The sequence below is a fragment of the Bos taurus genome, chromosome 10, assembly GCF_002263795.3.
Source record: "Bos taurus isolate L1 Dominette 01449 registration number 42190680 breed Hereford chromosome 10, ARS-UCD2.0, whole genome shotgun sequence".
Taxonomy (NCBI): Eukaryota; Metazoa; Chordata; class Mammalia; order Artiodactyla; family Bovidae; genus Bos; species Bos taurus.
Window position 1 is genome coordinate 10,301,759 of NC_037337.1, and position 19,005 is coordinate 10,320,763.

Here is a 19,005-nt window from a genome sequence, read left to right on the forward strand (position 1 = left end):
CCTCACAGAGCCCAATGTGAAATGCTTGAATTGCCAAGGTATACAAAAGAGGAAGGAATTAAAGACGCAGGGAAGTGGGAATGCTGGAAGGGATACGCAACGTGAGGCCAGAACAAATATGTTTCCCAGGAAGGTCCCAAGGATACACCATTCACTAAGGGTGTTCGTTAGAAATGTGCTGGTGAGAGGGACCCCAGCACCCCCATGAAGTTCACTGTGGCTCTCTTCTGCAGGCCAAGGTTAAAAGCAGGACAAGTGGTCACAGAATCTGATTCACTGATAGCAAGAGATGAGAAGGCCCTGGAGCAATAGAGGCTACTGTCAACATTTCACCATCAGAAGTCAGAGGGTGACAGGGTCCACAGTTATGGGATGGTTAATAAAACAAAGCATCCCAAGGGGAAAAATAGCTGAGCAGCCAATTGATTGACTGAAAGTCACTCAGTCATGTCCAACTCTTTGCAACCCCATGAACTATACAGTCCATGGAATTCTCCAGGCTAGGATACTGGAGTGGGTAGCCTTTCCCTTCTCCAGGGGATCTTCCCACCCCAGGGACTGAACCCAAGCGTCCCACATTGCAGGCAGTTTCTTTACCAGCTGAGTCAAAATAGCTGAGCAGCCAGTAGACACTGCTTAATATATTCAATACATTGTCAAAACAGAGCCAGAATGGACAAGGGGGAGGTTGAGGGAAGTACTTAGTCTCTCACCAAGTTTTCAAGGACTGTTGAAGACAGGGTCCAAGCTGACGCCGATACCCAACAACCAGAAACTTCATCATGAGCTCTGGAGCCCAGGGGTCAGGTAATTAATGGAGTCTTGACCAAAGTCTAGGTCCACCAGGTCTGTGAATTCACCTGGTACTCATTTCTCTGGTCCCCAAATATATCTTGGGATTGATGTATGTGGCAGTTGGAATAATCCATACACTGAGCTTGTTGATGAAAGCTATCATAGTAGGGAAGATCAAGTGGAAGCTTCTGAAACAGCTCATCTCCCACCAAGATAGTGAAGTAAAAGCAGTATAACCCTGGAGAGGGATAGCAGAGATTAGTGCCACTCTTTAAGATGTAGTCACAGAAATCCCTAGAATATCTCTGTTAATTTGCTGGTCTGGTCCTTAACAGAAACCAGATGGATTCTGAAGACTACTGCTAACTCAACCAAAATATAGTCCTGATCACAGTTCCCCAGCTAGGTGTAGTCTCTTTGCTAGAGCAGATAATATGGTCTCCAGTACTCAATATGCCTTCAAACTGTGGTGCTGGAGAAGACTCTTGAGACCCCTTGGACAGCAAGGAGATCAAACTAGTCAATCCAAAAGGAAATCAACCCTAAATATTCATTGGAAGGACTGACGCTGAAGCTGAAACTCCAATACTTTGGCCACCTGATGCAAAGAGCCGACTTACTGGAAAAGATCCTGATGCTGGGAAAGACCAAATGCAGGAGGAGAAGGGGACAGCAGAGGATGAGATGGTTGGATGGCATTATGGACTCAACGGATATGAGTTTGAGCAAACTCTGGGAAATAGTGAAGGACAGGGAAGCCTGGTGTGCTGCAGTCCATGGGGTCACAAAGAGTCAGACACAAGACAGAACAACAACATCTCAATATGCAACCACTGATTTGGTGAATGTGTGCTTTTCTATTCCAGCCAGGCAAAAAAGATCAGAAACACTTGGCTCCAAGGCCACATTAACTCTCCTACCATCTGTCACAATCTATAGACATCTCGACCACCTGGACATAGTGCAGAAAATCATATAGATACATTACATTAATGACATCATGCTGATCTGGCAGGATAGGGTGCTGGCACTGCTGGCAACCTTGGTAAGACATATGCATTTCAGAGGGATGGAGACAAACTCCACAAAAATTCAGGCCCTGGCCAAGTCAGTGAAGTTTCTGCACATCCCATGGTCAGGTATGTCAGGACATTCCATTTAAAGCAAAAGACGTATTTGTGCAGGATGCAGCCACTCTACAATAAAAGAAACACAATGACTGTTAAGCTTCCTTGGGCTTTGGATATAACACATTCCATACCCAGGAAAACTGCTATAGCTCATATATCAGGTGATATGGAAGATGCCAAATTTAAGTTGGGCTGGGAGACTGGCTGTCCAGCAGTCCTCACTGCCAAACAAGCAGCACTGCTGCTTAGAATAAAAATCCCAGCACACCCTATAGGACTGAAGATGTTAGTAGTAAAAGATACAGTGTAAAACTTTCAGCCAAGTCTCAGAGGAAGAATCACAACCCAGGCTCCTGGGGTTAGCACCAAGGTCAAAATGTGGCCTTCTGTAACTTTACTTATTCCCAGAGAGTATTTATATACTCAGAGATCTTAAAATCATATACAGAACTAAATAAAGAATTGTAAAGTACCACAGTAATGTGCCATGGGAATTTCTGTTTGTTCCTGTTTATTTGTAGGATAACAATTACTATAACAAAATGAGAAACATTGAAACAACTCTTTTGAAAAAACACAGTAGCTAGAGTATTGTGGAGAAACAATAACACCTGTGTGACCACAAACCAATTTTCTCTAGCACTATTGTGATAAGACATAATGTTGTGGATAAATATTGCAATGTTAATATACATGTAAATAAAAATACTTCTCATAAACATACTTTCGAAGTTTATTCTTAGTATTCATACTTATCTATAATGTATTATAAGAAGAGCTATGATCTATCATTTTTTATCAGAAAAACTGTTAGCAGTATCTTTTCTTCAGAAAAGTGGAAATTTTTCTATAATGTGCTATTGTTTGCTTAGCTGGTGAGCAGATGTGAAATGGATTTTCTCTGTTTCTTACTGCCTTTCAAAAGGTGTATTTCTGATTTGCATTTGAGAATTACCATAAATTGTTACAAGCTTTGAAAACATGGTTTTTATATAGAACTGTAAAAAGGTTAAAGAACCAGCCCTTTTCCCTTTTAGCTCATCCTTCCCCTTTTCTATGGTCAGAGCAGATCTATAGGTCTAAAATGTCCAATTGACTGACAGGGCTAAAGCTTTCGGCTGTTTATTCAGATGTCAGGACAAAACTGAAATAAGTATGGCTAACAATGTAAGGTTAAGCCAAATGGTCTCGCATATATTTTAGAAATATGGATAAAAGTAACAAATAATTCCCATTGTGCTTTACTGTGGATGCAGAATACCTGCAATATGGATTGGATAGTAGTAGGAAAGAGTATGTGAATAATTTAAACTAGATTATAAGACCAATGAGGCAATTTTGAGAATGTTTCATCATAGTTCAGTATGAATAGCGTAATTCTTCAGATTTACGTGTTTTTTGTTTTTTTTTTTTTGTATGTGGATTCTGGGAACTCTGATAATTGAATACAATTTCAAAAGGGCTCAAGTCGGTGACGTCAAAACGAGGTTCACAGAACAATACACAACGAGGTAGCCAGAAACAATAAAACACTGATGAACGGAGACATAAGCATACTGGTAGGACATGACTGAATTTTCACTTATTTTGTTTTGGAGTTCTACTGGGTTGTATCTGACAGTGTATCGCAAGAGTGTTAAGGGGAGAACCCAACAGTCTAGGGGATCCCGACAAAGTTCAGCACACAGCTCACGTAACGTCACGGCGTACTTCTTTCTGAATATGGGAGTTATCCCCCCGAAATGGAAGAAAATGTACACTTGAGGGTCCCTCTGAATGACTGGAGTTCAAAAATGCTCAGTTCCTTAGCCTTTGTCCTTCTCTCCCTGGGTTTGGAGGCCACCTGTCCCGCAGGTCACACCTGCCACTCTCGCTGCGCGGCTCACCGGCTCCGGACCCGAGCCTGAGGAACAGAAGACTCGCGCGCGCGGCCGCGAGCGGGCGGGGGCGGGAGACGCGGAGGGGCGGGGCCGACGCGCGCGAGCGAGGTGTGCGCGCCGCCGCCGCCGCGTCACCAGCGTGCGGCACGTGCCCGTGTTTACGTCCCTCGTGGAGCCGCTACGTCAGCAGCCGAATGGCAACATTGTGGCGATACTGAGGCTCCGCGCTCAGGAGACGCGTCCCTTCGTCAGGCCGGCTCCAGGCTGTCGAGAAGAGGAGGAGGGGCGCGGAGATCCGCCAGGGCGAGCGGCGGAGGCTCGCAAGCCCAGGGCCCCGACCACCCACCCGCCCGCCCGGCCCCGCGCCACCCGCGCCTCACCTCCGGAGCGCCGCAGACTCAGCCCCGCGGCCTCGCTCGGGGGGCGGCCCGGGCGGGCGCGGTTCTTGTAAACAGACCCAGCCGCACGTGACCATGTGAACTACCTGCTCTGGGGACGCGCATTGTCTTTCCCGCGAGCCGCGCCACAAAGGAGCGCGACGAGTCCCAGCTCGGAGAGACAGGCGAGCGAGCGGGGAGAGCCGGCCGGCGCGCTAAGATGGCTGAAGGCGCCCGGCGAGGGTGAGTGGGGGGCGCGGCGCAGCCAGCCGGCGAGTCCTCGCGCGGGCAGGGCCAGCGGCGCCTTCCCCGCGGCCTGGCACCGGAGCCACCATGTCGTTCGCGCTGGAGGAGACGGTCGAGTCGGACTGGGTGGCCGTGCGGCCCCACGTATTCGACGAGCGCGAGAAGCACAAGTTCGTTTTCATCGTAGCCTGGAACGAGATTGAGGGCAAGTTTGCCATAACCTGCCACAATCGGACGGCCCAGAGGCAGAGGAGCGGCACCCGGGATCAGGCGGGGGCGCGAGGCGGCGCGGAGTCAGGCGCGCTCGCATCCGACGGGACTCGCGGGCCGGGCAGCCCGGCGGGCAAGGGTCGGCCCGAGGCCACTGCCTCCGCGACTCTGGGCAGGAGCCCCGGGTCCCGGAGGCGCCCAGCCTGGCCAGAGGGCAGCTCTCCGCGGAGCGCGTGCAGCCTTCGAGGGGACCCGCCGCTGCGGAGTCCGGCCGGCAAAGGGGCGGAGAGTCCTCTCCGGAGCCCAGTGAGGGCCAACCCCAGCCCGGTCCGGAGGGCATCCGGAGGCAGAGATGTGGCGGGGTCCGCCGCTGCGGCAGCCCCGCCGGCGGCCAAGGAGGCCCCGATGTCAGTGCGGGTAGTGAGCGCCTGCGGGACGGTCACCGAGGAGATCGAGGTGCTGGAAATGGTGAGGGAAGATGAGGTGGACCCGGCGGCGCTGGCGCTCTCGGCCGCGGAGCAGCCGCCAGCGGCCGCCGAACTGGAGTCCCCGGCCGAGGAGTGCAGCTGGGCCGGGCTCTTCTCCTTCCAGGATCTGCGCGCCGTGCACCAGCAGCTGTGCTCTGTGAACTCGCAGCTGGAGCCGTGCCTGCCGGTGTTTCCGGAGGAGCCGTCGGGCATGTGGACGGTGCTGTTCGGGGGCGCCCCGGAGATGTCCGAGCAGGAAATCGACACGCTGTGTTACCAGCTCCAGATTTACCTGGGCCACGGCCTGGACACCTGCGGCTGGAAGATCCTGTCCCAGGTACTGTTCACCGAGACCGACGACCCGGAGGAGTATTACGAAAGCCTGAGCGAGCTGCGGCAGAAGGGCTACGAAGAAGTGCTCCAGCGGGCCAGGAAGCGCATCCAGGAGGTAAGGACCCAGACTAGGCTCCACGCATCGCTTTTGGCTCCTCCACGCTGCCGCAGACTGGAGCTTCGGTCCAGGTTGTGCGCATTTGGGACACTTGTTTTCCTAGCTAAACAAGGGGACAGGAGGGGGTCCTGACCTTTCTTCCCCTTCATTCCTCTCAGAGGTGGGAAAAACCATGGCTTTCCTTAATTTGGCCTCTGAAGGAACTTGGGTAAACCTTTAGATTTACGCCTCCTACGTATAATGTAAGTTCTATAAAGTGCTCTGTTTACTGCTAAGTAATGGTAGTAAAATTAAAGCCACTCAGACGAAAGACGTCCCATAAATATAAGCTAAATGAGTGATTCTCTTTGTCCCTAAAGTTCTTTCCAGCAATAATTGCCCGGATCATTAAACTTACTTTACTGGTGTCACGTTCGTTTATTGAAAATGATTTGTCTTATGAAGTAAAATTGGTCCGTTTTTTGTCTCCAAATGTGATTTGGCAACTTTGGCAAATTTTAAATCATTTTCCTCCAGATGAGTGGCCTGTCCATGGACTTTTATACATACATTAGGAATACCTCAAGCCTTTAAGGAGGGCTCGTGTTTCACTTGTTTTAGGGAGGAAAAAGGTCTTGGGCAGGAATGTTTATTGTACTTTTGGACTTGACTAAAAGTAGTGCAGGCGCTTATTTTCAAACGAATCCTTAAAATTCCAGGAAATAATGGGAAAAGGTCTGAATGGTTATACATAGGGAGCTCTACGATGTGTAGGATGTATAATTGGAGGTCATGTGTACTTAAGAGCCTCTGCCGGAAAACTACTAAAAAAAGTATTCTCGTTCTCAAAGCAATTATTTTTATTATTGGTACCAATTGAGGTTGGAGTTGGGTTGGGGAAATGCCTCTTTTTGTCGTGTTTATATTCTTTGACTGTGTTTACATACTACTGGAATCTTGTAGTATGTGCCGGGAAGCAGGAACCTCCTGATTTCTTCGTAGAATATTCTCTATTCGGGATTTAGGAAATAATTCTTCCTCACTTACTCCACAGTGCTTTCTTAAAACCTGGTGACTCCAGGTTTTCACTTCTTCCTGTTAGATTACTTGATGGTAAACATCACCCATCATGATGTGATCCCATAGTTCTAGAGATCTGTTTTTATTTCCATTTTTATCATCTTACTTCTGGAGTCTTTGTTCTATTAATACCTTAAATCATTTTTGGAAGGAAGTGACAAATCTTAAATGGTCATGTTCTCTTTAGAGTTTTCATGGTGACCTGTGTTTCCTTTAAACTGCAAGGACAAAGTTCGTGCTTCTTTTGCTTGTTCTACAGGTATATATTATTATTTTTTTCTTTTTACTGTTCTATTTTTTAATCCCTAAATGTTGAAGATATGTTTGGTTTTAATTTTTTTGATACTCAGAAAAAGTAATTATAGTTTTTTTTTTATTCAAATTGGGTCAAAAATGAGGACTGCTGAGAAATAGTTTTCTAGAACTCGTACATTTTGTTAGAAAGATTATTTTTCCTAATTAAGGTTATATTGACTATATGTTTTATTCTCTTTAACAGGATATTTAAATTTTTTGTAGAGTTATTTTGGAGGAGGGGGAGCAACTCAATAAATGGGGTTTATTTTAAGTTCATTGAACATTAAATACATAAATTCTGGGTTCTTCACATAGTTGACTGAATAGTATTTGAAAAATAGCTATCAGGAAAGGACAACAGATAGGTTCAATTATGATGCCCACCCTGATATCTGCTGGTAGGCTATTTTGGAGGAAATTAGGCTCAGTAGGAGGAAAGGGTTGCATGATTAATCAGTGATGTCTACCATGAGTGTGACAGTGCGAGTGTATGGTATAACTGCCATATATTTTTTCTACCCCATCTGCTTAAAATTTTGCCGATTGAATAGCTTGCAGCAACATTCTTTCAGGTAGAATCTTTCCAGAAGTTGTGTCATTTTTTGTTATCAGTTCTCTTGAGTTAGTAATTATGTCTAAATCAGTGTTGGTTTTTGTTTTTAATTCTCAGTCTCACAATTGTCGAATTAACCATAGGTTTTTTGAAGCTAAGTAATATGTGGTGAATCAGACATAGGTAATATGTGGTGAATCAGGTATGCGTTGCGCGATCCTTTGGTCGTGTTTTTTCCTTTTTAAATTTCTCTGAGTCTATTTTCCAGTTCTTTATCTACAGTCTTCCTTTTCCAATATATTTAAAGACCACACCAATTTGTGTTCAAAATGTCAGTAAATTGTTGAAGGAGAGGTTTGTTTTATTTACTTTTTTGATAGGACAGACTGTACAGTGAGATTGTAAACTTCTCAAGGTCACTGGCCTTGACAGTATCTTGGAATTCTCTTCTTTGCCACCCCTAGTTCAGGGCCACAAATCTTGTGAGCACTCTTAATAATAGTGAACAAAAGACACCAGTTTTTTTAAAAGATGTGGAAGAAGTGTTATTTTAATATAAAGTTGTAAGTAAATTTTTAAGTTGATAAATGTTAATTCCTCAAGGAACTCTGCTATTTATAAACTAGGAGAAAAATCTGTTTAAACTATAAAAACATAACCTCCTAAATAAGGAGTGGTTATCTGGGGTTGGTGAATTTCCTGTGAATTGAGCGGAGCTATTGATGGACTTTAATGGAATACCTAAAGTGGTGTGCAGAGTTTATATGCATAGGCATATTTGTAGTTTTGGAGAGAAAGACTGAAAGGTATTCTTCAAAAAGAGCCTTAAAATCACAATTATAAAGTATCTACTTCGTAAACTTAGGACATAACCTCTTTTGGAGTTTAGTTTTGGGATTATGTTTATGGTTTATATGGGGTTGTAAGAAGTACTCCTATATCTGTCTTGTGGAGTATTGAAGTATTTACTAAACCTTACATTTTCTGCCAAAAGTTTTTGTTAATAGTTCACAAATTTGGTCAACTGACTAGTTTGTAAGGAGGTACTTTATACAATACGAATGAAATTATTTTTAGATGAATTAAGAATTGTAGATCGTATACTACTTCGGCCTTTAATCTTGAGTAAAAATGAAATGTAAAATTTATTCCATGGTAGGCTTGTCTTGAACTTTAACAAGGATTTACTGTAAGTAGTGCTATTTATATAGCAAGCACTCAATCCCTGAATGAATCAAGTGTCATCAGGACCTCTTGGAATGGTTTCAACAGTAGCTTTGGTTGTTGGTTAAAAGTTGAGTATTGTATTATAAGCCATAGTATGGTTTACCCTTTGATGATTTGAAATAAAAGTTTCAGTATAAGGACAACTATTGAAATCATTGTGGTCCTTTAAATAGTAAACCTTAACTATGATGATAGAGTTGATTAAAATCTAAAAATCAGTGCTCACTTTGAAATTTATTATGTTTATAGAATTGCTCAATTCTAACTTTTCCAGTTGAAACCACTGAGAGAAGCATGTGTTTTCAAAAGTAGCCACGTAAGGCACACAGTAGACAGAGACTACCTTGTGTTTGGGGTCAGAAGGATGTGGGTTTAGGTGAGTGCTCATCATTTCTGTGACCTGTTTAGTTATTTAACCTCTTTAAAACAGAGAAATGGGGGAAATACTTAAAGGATTACTGAAGATTTAAGACATTATGAAAAAGTGCCTAACAAAGTGTGTGGCGTCCAGAAAGTGTTGTTTCAAGGGAATGTAAATATTTATTGGCACTATTTTAGGTGTTGGGTACTTCACATTACCTGTCTTCATCCTCGATACTATTTTTTGAGGCAAGTGATGTTTTACACCTGTTTTACTGAAGGAGAAGTTGATTTGGCCAACTTTAACCAGTTTTTTTGGGGCTCCAAAATCACTGCAGATGGTGACTGCAACCATGAAATTAAGAGAGTCTTACTCCTTGGAAGGAAAGTTATGACCAACCTGGATACCATATTAAAAAGCAGAGACATTACTTTGCCAACAAAGGTCCGTCTAGTCAAGGCTGTGGTTTTTCCAGTGGTCATGTATAGATGTGAGAGTTGGACTGTGAAGAAAGCTGAGCGCCGAAGAATTGATGCTTTTGAACTGTGATGTTGGAGAAGACTCTTGAGAGTCCCTTGGACTGCAAGGAGATCTAACCAGTCCATCCTAAAGGAGATCAGTCCTGGGTGTTCTTTGGAAGGACTGATGCTAAAGCTGAAACTCCAGTACTTTGGCCACCTCATGCGAAGAGTTGACTCATTGGAAAAGACCCTGATACTGGGAGGGATTCCGGGCAGGAGGAGAAGGGGTCGACAGAGGATGAGATGGCTGGATGGCATCACCGACTCGAGGCACATGAGTCTGAGTAGACTCCAGGAGTTGGTGATGGACAGGGAGGCCTGGTGTGCTGCAATTCATGGGGTCGCAAAGAGTCGGACACGACTGAGCGACTGAACTGAACCAGCTAAGGAGTGACTAAACTCAGATTCAACTTCGATTTGTCCTCATCCAAACATATGCCTTTTCTGCATGTTTCTGCATGCCTTTTCTGCTTTTTTTCCGTGATGATATTAGAAGGGATGTCAGTCTCCACTCCTGAGAATGGGAGCGTGGCGTCAGTATTTTAAAATCTAATTGGTTCGGTAATGCGCTTTTAAGGTAATGAATTTGTTTTATTTCCAGTTAATCGTGACAGGCTGTAGGGCATAGTCCTCACGTTATGTTTTAGAAGCAGGTTGCCTAGGATGCCAGGATGGGTTTATGTTAGACCAGAGTGCCCAATCACTGTTTTCCTTTGTGTTTTAAAATGACTCGTCTATAAACAACTCCTGACTGGAGTTGTTCAGCAGAAGGTCAAGGAGCTCTGTGAAGATTGTTTACTTATCATTTCCCTCCTCCCATTTATGACTTTACTGATTTTCCCAGGAAAACTAAGATTAGCTATAGAACTGGAGCACTGCTAAAATCCCAACTACAGACAGTCCTTGACTTAAGGTCATTCAGCTTTAAGATGATATGAGTGAGATACCCATTCAGTAGGAACTGGACTTCCTCTCCTGGGTTCCATACTCTTTTTTAACACTGGGCAGCGAGTGGTCACTCCCAGTCAGCCATGCGATCACAAGGGTAAACAACCATTCTGTGCTATACAACCCTTCTGTTGTCACGTCAGTACAGTATTAAAATCAAGCACTTGAGATATTCAGCACTTTATTATAAAGCAGACTTTGTTTTAGATGAGTTTTGCTCAAGTATAGAGTAACGTGAGTGTTCTGAGCATACTTAGGCTAGGCTAAGCTATAATGTTCAGTGGGTGAGGTATACTGAATACAGTTCTGACTTAGAGTATTTTCAACTTATGATGCGTTTATTGGGCAGTGACCCCAGTGCAAGTCAAGGAAGATCTGTTATACTTGCTGTATACTTGTTATATATATATACATATATCTAATATGTCACTAGAGAAATGACAGTCTTTTAGGAGCCCTAGGATGCTAGTCTTTGGGCCAGTGAGCCACGACCCATGATTATGTATACGTAGTAGAAGCAGGCTGGGGAGGGACATAATGTACTCGGTTGCAGTGGAGAGAGAGCCATTCCGCCTGGATAGTTACATAGTGCAAACTGCTCTTTTACTATAAAACACAGTTATGGGATAATGAAGTTAAATGAGTTTTGTGGGATTCCTGAAAATTATGATGAAAGACTTAAAAGCTGGAAGTGTTAAAATAATGACTTAGATATTTATCATTTTCGTCAATCCTATGCCCTAATAAACTTTTGGCCATTTTTCATATAACTGGAAAAAAAAAAAAGATAGGTGTGGGAAAAAAGTTGAATATGTGCTTCTGTGTTAGTCTTTCTGTAAAACAGAAAAATGGAGGCTGGTGGCAGGATGGAAGCCTTCCCAATAAATAATTGATGTGGTGGTTTCTCTGCTTGCTATTTGACATCACATGATGCCTGGCCCACCAGATATTTCACAGACATGTTTCCTCCTTGCAAGAACAAGGCCAGCTTGGACAAATATAATACTTCTGTAACGTGAGTACAAGGGTGTGTGTGTGCATGTGTGTGTGCGTGCGTGTTGAAGGGAGAAGGTGAGTGGGAGGTTTGGTTTGTCAAACATAACAGTTGTTATGGTTAAATTAGCAATCTTCATTCCCCAGATCTTCACATTTAACTTTAGTCTCACTGTTCTCCATTGCTGCTTTATTTGGCCTTTTATTGACTGTAGGGTATTGTTGGAAGTGGTACTTGAAAGCGCAGGGTGACTTTCCATTGATGTTTAGATTTATGTGTGCTTATTTTTTTTGTAATGGGAAATTTCCCTATGGCTCTTTTTATTACTCATTAACAGGCCAGCATTTGCTCCCTTTGAAGCTGCCCAGTTTCCTTAGCTGTCATAGGAGAAAAATTAAGTTTTAAGGGTAAAAGACAGGCAGTGAAGACAGTAGTTCTTGGTGCTAATTGCTTTTTGGTATAGGTGGTGAAGTTCATTTGGCTTTTCAGGCTTCTTATAGGGGACTGTTAATGCCAACTAGGCTTAACACAGAGTGTCTAAGTTATTAAAACTGTGTGGGGCAGAGAAGGATTCATTCAGCAAAAGGCTAGAAAATTTTGTGAGTTGTTTTTCCTAAATATCGGGAACTGCCTTTATCCTTGTCCTTGAATTTTAAATTTTAGTTATAATTAGGTATAATATATAACTTCAAATTATAGTGATGCTTTTGTGTAATAGGCTGTGAAAGAAATATCAACCTTGTGGGCTAGACATTTTTAGAGAATGGTCTTAAGGAAAAAGGAAGTTCATTTAATGATTTATTGTAGCGTTTAAGATTATAGTGAGGGTGATGGCTTGGGACTTAGTTTATTCAACCAGTATTAGTGCATTCATATAATATAGCACAGGGAGAATACAGTGATAAACAGGAATGGTCGTTTTCCTCAAGAAAAATGTTTTAATTAAAATTGGTCACCAACTTGCTGCTGCTAACAATTAGTTGAGGCAGGGTATACTTTTAAAGGAATGTCTCACTACACTATCTTAATTAGTGCTTAGTGGGAAGAAAATTTACTGAACATGGCTCAGGAGAATCTGTGTTTTTGTCCTAGTCCTGATACTAGTGGCTTGACCTTATGCTGTCACTTACTCTATTTGGGCCTTAATTTCATGTTTGGAAAATGAAAATACATTGTTCTTTTCCTTAAGGATCCAGGGCAGTTTACAAGCACAGTATGGCAAGAGCTGGGACCTGGTCCACCTGTTTGATGTACTTGTCTCCAGGTTTGGGTTTCTCTGCAGCAGGGTGACTAAGACATAGCACTTTTAATGATGCTAATAGTTTCTTTCAGTACAGCTCAGTTCCGTTGCTCATTCGTGTCTGACTCTTTGCGACTCCATGGACTGCAGCACTCCAGGCCTCCCTGTCCATCATCAACTCCTGGAGTTTACTCAAACACGTGTCCAATTGAGTCAGTGAATACCATCCAACTATCTCATCCTCTGTCATCCCCTTCTCCTGCCGTCAGTCTTTCCCAGCATCAGGGTCTTTTCACAGGAGTCAGTTCTTCCATAAGGTGGCTGAAGTCCAAAGTTTTGGAGTTTCAGCTTCAGCATCAGTGAAGCTGAATGAATATTCAGCATCCAGTGAATATTCAGGACTGATCTCCTTCAGAATGGACTGGTTGGATCTCCTTGCAGTCCAAGGGACTCTCAAGTCCTCTCCAACACCACAGTTCAAAAACCATCAACTCTTTGCTGCTTAGCTTTCTTTATAGTCCAACTCTCACATCCATATATAACTACTGGAAAAACCATAGCTTTCACTAGAGGGACCTTTGTTGGCAATAATGTCTCTGCTTTTTAATATGCTGTCTAGTTTGGTCATAACTTTTCTTCCAAGGAGCAAGTGTCTTTTAATACCAAGGCTGCAGTCACCATCTGCAGTGATTTTGCAGCCTCCAAAGATAGTCTGTCACTGTTTCCATTGTTTCCCCATGTATTTGCGAGCAAGTAATCTCTGGGAGTTGGTGATGGACAGGGAGACCTGGCGTGGTGTGATTCATGGGGTCACAAAGAGTTGGACACGACTGAGAGACTGAACTGAACTGAACTGAATGGGACTGGGTGCCATGATCTTAGTTTTCTGAATGTTGAGTTTTAAGCCAACTTTTCACTCCTCTTTGACTTTTTCATCAAGAGGCTCTTTAATTCTTCTTCACTTTCTGCCATAAGGGTGGTGTCATCTGCATATCTGAAGTTATTGATACTTTTCCCAGCAATCTTGATTCTATCTTGTGCTTCATCCAGCCTGGCATTTGTCATGATGTACTCTGCATTTAAGTTACATAAACAGGGTGAAAATATACAGCCTTGATGTACTCCTTTCCCGATTTGGAATCAGTCTGTTGTTCCATGTCCAATTCTAACTGTTGCTTGTTGACCTGCATACAGATCTCTCAGGAGGCGGGTCAAGTGGTCAGGTATTCCCATCTCTTTCAGAATTTTCCACAGTTTATGGTGATCCACACAGTCAAAGGCTTTGGCATAGTCAATAAAGCAGAGTAGATGTTTTTCTGGAACTCTCTTGCTTTTTCGATGATCCAACGGATATTGGCAATTTGATCTCTGGTTCCTCTGCCTTTTCTAAAACCAGCTTGAACATCTGGAAGTTCACGGTTCACATATTGCTGAAGGTTGGCTTGGAGAATTTTGAGCATGACTTTACTAGCATGTGAGATGAGTGCAATTGTGCGGTCGTTTGAGCATTCTTTGGCATTGCCTTTCTCTGGGATTGGAATGAAAATTGACTTTTTCCAGTCCTGTGGCCACTGCTGAGTTTTCCAAATTTGCTGGCATATTGAGTGCACCACTTTCACAGCATCATCTTTCAGGATTTGAAATAGCTCCACTGGAATTCCATCACCTCCACTAGCTTTGTTCATAGTGACGCTTCCTAAGGCCCACTTGACTTCACGTTCCAGGATGTCTGGCTCTAGGTCAGTGATCACACCATCGTGATTATCTGGGCTGTGAAGATCTTTCTTGTATAGTTCTTTTGAGTATTCTTGCCACCTCTTAATATCTTCTGCTTCTGTTAGGTCCATACAATTTCTGTCCTTTATTGAGCCCATCTTTGCATGAAATGTTCTCTTGATATCTCTAATTTTCTTGAAGAGACCTCTAGTCTTTTCCATTGTATTATTTTTCTCTATTTTCTTGCATTGATCACTGAGGAAGGCTTTCTTATCTCTCTCTGCTGTTCTTTGGAACTCTGCATTCAAGTGGGTATATCTTTCCTTTTCTCCTTTGCCTTTCAGTTCTCTTCTCAGCTATCTGTAAGGCCTCATCAGACAACCATTTTGCCTTTTTTCATTTCTTTTTCTTGGGGATGGTCTTGATCACTGCCTCCTGTACAATGTCAGGAACCCCCGTCCTTAGTTCATCAGGCACTCTGTCTATTAGATCTAATCTCTTGAATCTATTTGTCACTTCCACCGTATAATCGTAAGGGATTTGGTTTAGGTCATACCTGAATGGTCTAGTGGTTTTCCCTACTTTCTTCAGTTTAAATCTGGAATGTGGCAATAAGGAGTTCATGATCTGAGCCATAGTTAGCTCCCGGTCTTGTTTTTGCTAACTGTATAGAGTCTCTTCATCTTTGGCTGCAAAGAATATAATCAATCTGATTTCCGTGTTGAGCATCTGGTGATGTCCATGTGTAGAGTCTTCTCTTCTGTTGTTGGAAGAGGGTGTTTGCCATGACCAGTGTGTTCTTTTGGCAAAACTCTCTTAGCCATCTTTGCATGAAATATTTCCTTGGTATCTCTAATTTTTTTGAAGAGATCTCTAGTCTTTCTAATTCTGTTGTTTTCCTCTATTTCTGTACTCCATTCTGTTTCCTTCATTCTGTACTCCAAGGCCAAATCTTCCTGTTACTCCAGGTATTTCTTGACTTCCTACTTTTGCATTCCAGTCCCCTATGATGAAAAGGACATCTTTTTTGGGTGTAAATTCTAGAAGATCTTGTACGTCTTCATAACCATTCAACTTCAGCTTCTTCAGCATTACTGGTCAGGGCATAGACTTGGATTACTGTGATATTGAATGGTTTGCCTTGGAAATAGAGATCATTCTGTCGTTTTTGAGATTGCATCCATGTACTGCATTTCGGACTTTCGTTTACTATGATGGCTACTCCATTTCTTCAAAGGGATCTTGCCCACAGTAGTAGATATAATGGTCATCTGAGTTAAAATCACCCATTCCAGTCCATTTCAGTTCGCTGATTCCTAAAATGTCGATGTTCACTCTTGCCATCTCCTGTTTGACCACTTCCAATTTGCCTTGATTCATGGACCTGACATTCCAGGTTCCTACGCAGTATTGCTCTTTACGGCATCGGACTTTACTTCCATCACCAGTCACATCTACAACTCGGTGTTGTTTTTGCTTTGGCTCCGTCTCTTTACTTTTTCTTTCTTTAGGCTTTGAAAAAGGTCTAATTCATTTTTTAGTACATGGGGGCATTAAAGCAGGCAGGAGTGGTGTTTCCGTTTTTTCTGTTTATTTTCTTTTCCTCACTTTGTTACCTGTCTTTAAGGTGGATTTTGATGTGAGTGCTTTTCCCTACAGACTTTATTATTAAAATTGCTTTCCCATCAGTGTTTTGATAACTTGCTAAAGTTACATTTACAAAACCAATGTCTGATTACTACCTGAAAGTCTTTCTTCCCCTTCACCGTCCTATCTAGGTGGGTCTGTCACCTCTTTGCTGACTTTTTGTTGTTGTTTTCTTTACTGACTGTTAACAAGGTCATAACTGGAATGACCGATGTGTCGAGACTTGTGTGAGGCCCTAGTTTTTGATGATCACCGTGAGTGAAGTGAAAGTCACTCAGTTGTGTCCGACTCTTTGTGACCCCGTTGACTATACCTCACCAGGTTCCTCTGTCCATGGGATTCTCCAGGCAAGAATATTGGAGTGGGTTGCCATTCCTAGTGATCACAGTAGCTAACCTTTACTAAATGCTTTCTATGGGTTGGGCACTGTGCAGAGGTCTTTAAATACATTAACTCAGCATGTTGATAGGAGTTAAGAGGTAGGGTTCAAGTGAGTTTGAGTCCTGGCTCCTCCACTTAATAGCTTTATGAATTTGGGCCCACTTAATTCTCTTAAATGCCTTAGCCTCATCATCTGTAAAGTGAGGAGAATAATACTACTGCCTCATAGAGTGACTGAAAAGTAGCTTTTCTGTAAAGTACTTAGTGTCATTTACTCAATAAACACTTAATGTTAACTCTTGTTAGTATTAATCTTCATATCAACCTAAGAGGCAGGGATTTTACAATAGAGCAAACAGGTTCAAAGAAATTAGATAAACTTGTCTAAGACAACATATGCATATATGAAAACCAGGTTCAATTGCATACCTGATTCTAGCCAGTTTTCTTAACCACTGGACTCTCTTCATTCCTGTAGAAAGGGAATGAGGCTAACTGATAAACTTAGCCTTTGTCAAGTTGGAATACATGGTCAGTGTCTTCATCATTGGACAAAAATATTGCAACAGTGTCTGGCTGATGAGTGTTTCTGCAAAACCTTGGCTATGTATATATACTGTGTTGTCTATCATTGGAGAACATTGTAATCCCAAAGGAAGTGAATTTAAATTTGTACATGTATTATACATAAAACTTTAATGTGAGACAGAATGCATATGTCTCATACAGACTCATAAAAATAATTTTCCTGTAACCACAAGAAGAATAAATGTTATACTGATATTTAATCTATTACAAATTCTGTTCTGTATTAAGCTAGCTAAGGGTGACTTGGTTTAGATGGTATGATAATACTTCTAAGAAAGTTTATTTTCTCCTCGAAACATTTCCTAATACTTTTTCCTTCCACAGAAGTAATAGGGAATTTGGTGTATTATAAGGTAAGACCTGAAATCTACCTCCTTTCTCTTGCTGTTTATTACCATTTCAAACAAGTAGTGCATAACTTTGAATAGTTGAACTCCCTTTTCTGTCATAGTTATACTAATTTTTCTGGCTATGCAGGGAAGGAGGGCAATTAAGTATGTTAACTCTCTTGATTTATTTTTAGTTGGAAATTCTCCCCCTGCCCCTTTTTTATTAAGTGTTGTGAATTTGGGTGTTGGACTTGCTAACTGAAAATGAAAGGTGGTGACAAGAGGGTTAGAGGGAGTTTGGGATTGACATGTACACACTGCTATATTTAAAATAGATAACAAACAGAGATCTACTGTTATAGCACAGGGATCTGTACTCAATACTGTGTAATGACCTAAATGGGGAAAGAATTTGAAAAAGAATAGACACATGTATTATGTCACTGAATCCCTTTGCTGTACACCTCAAACTGATACAGCATAGTTAATTAACTATACTCCGGTATAAAATAATAAAAAGAAATGGAGGATTAAGAGAGAAGGGAGCAAGAATTACTTTAGCAATATCTAAACTTGAAAAACATGCATTACTTTAAGAAAAGGAAATTATGTGCCAGTTCACAGTGAAGCCTGTCAGAGTACTTGATTTTGTAAAGTGTTAATAAAAGATCTCTGGCTCCCTGGAGAGCCTTGGAGTTAGGTCTTGAGCAGGTTTTACTTTATATGTTGAGTCTTATGAGACCTAAGACTTGGGGGGAAAAGTATTTATTTATTTATTTTTATTGAGGTATAATTGATTTTCAATATTAGTTTCAGGTATATAAAAGGGATTCAAAATTTTTGTGTATTCAGATCAGATCAGATCAGATCAGTCGCTCAGTCGTTTCCAACTCTTTGCGACCCCATGAATCGCAGCACGCCAGGCCTCCCTGTCCATCATCAACTCCCGGAGTTCACCCAGACTCACGTCCATCGAGTCAGTGATGCCATCCAGCCATCTCATCCTCTGTCATCCCCTTCTCCTCCTGCCCCCAGTCCCTCCCAGCATCAGGGTCTTTTCCAATGAATCAACTCTTCTCATGAGGTGGCCAAAGTACTGGAGTTTCAGCTTTAGCATCATTCCTTCCAAAGAAATCCCAGGGCTGATCTCCTTCAGAATGGACTGGTTGGATCTCCTTGCGGTCCAAGGGACTCTCAAGAGTCTTCTCCAACACCACAGTTCAAAAGCATCAATTCTTCGGCGCTCAGCCTTCTTCACAGTCCAACTCTCACATCCATACATGACCACTGGAAAAACCATAGCCTTGACTAGACGGACCTTTGTTGGCAAAGTAATGTCTCTGCTTTTGAATATACTATCTAGGTTGGTCATAACTTTCCTTCCAAGGAGTAAGCGTCTTTTAATTTCATGGCTGCAGTCACCATCTGCAGTGATTTTGGAGCCCCCAAAAATAAAGTCTGACACTGTTTCCACTGTTTCCCCATCTGTTTCCCATGAAGTGGTGGGTATATTCCATTAAAAGTTACTATAAAATATTGCCTATATTCCCTCCTTGCTGTACAGTATATCCTTGTAGCTTATTTATTT

General features: G+C 42.4%; 1 protein-coding gene across 1 annotated transcript in view; it reads left to right on the forward strand.

Moving 5' to 3' along the window:
- The first annotated feature begins 3,989 nt into the window (after nucleotides 1-3,989).
- JMY (junction mediating and regulatory protein, p53 cofactor) overlaps nucleotides 3,990-19,005 on the forward strand; it is an 81,438-nt gene continuing 66,422 nt past the window's right edge. The window contains 1 exon segment of the mRNA XM_002690458.6: nucleotides 3,990-5,553. Coding sequence (XP_002690504.2) covers nucleotides 4,516-5,553 — 1,038 coding nt within the window. The 5' untranslated portion in view covers nucleotides 3,990-4,515.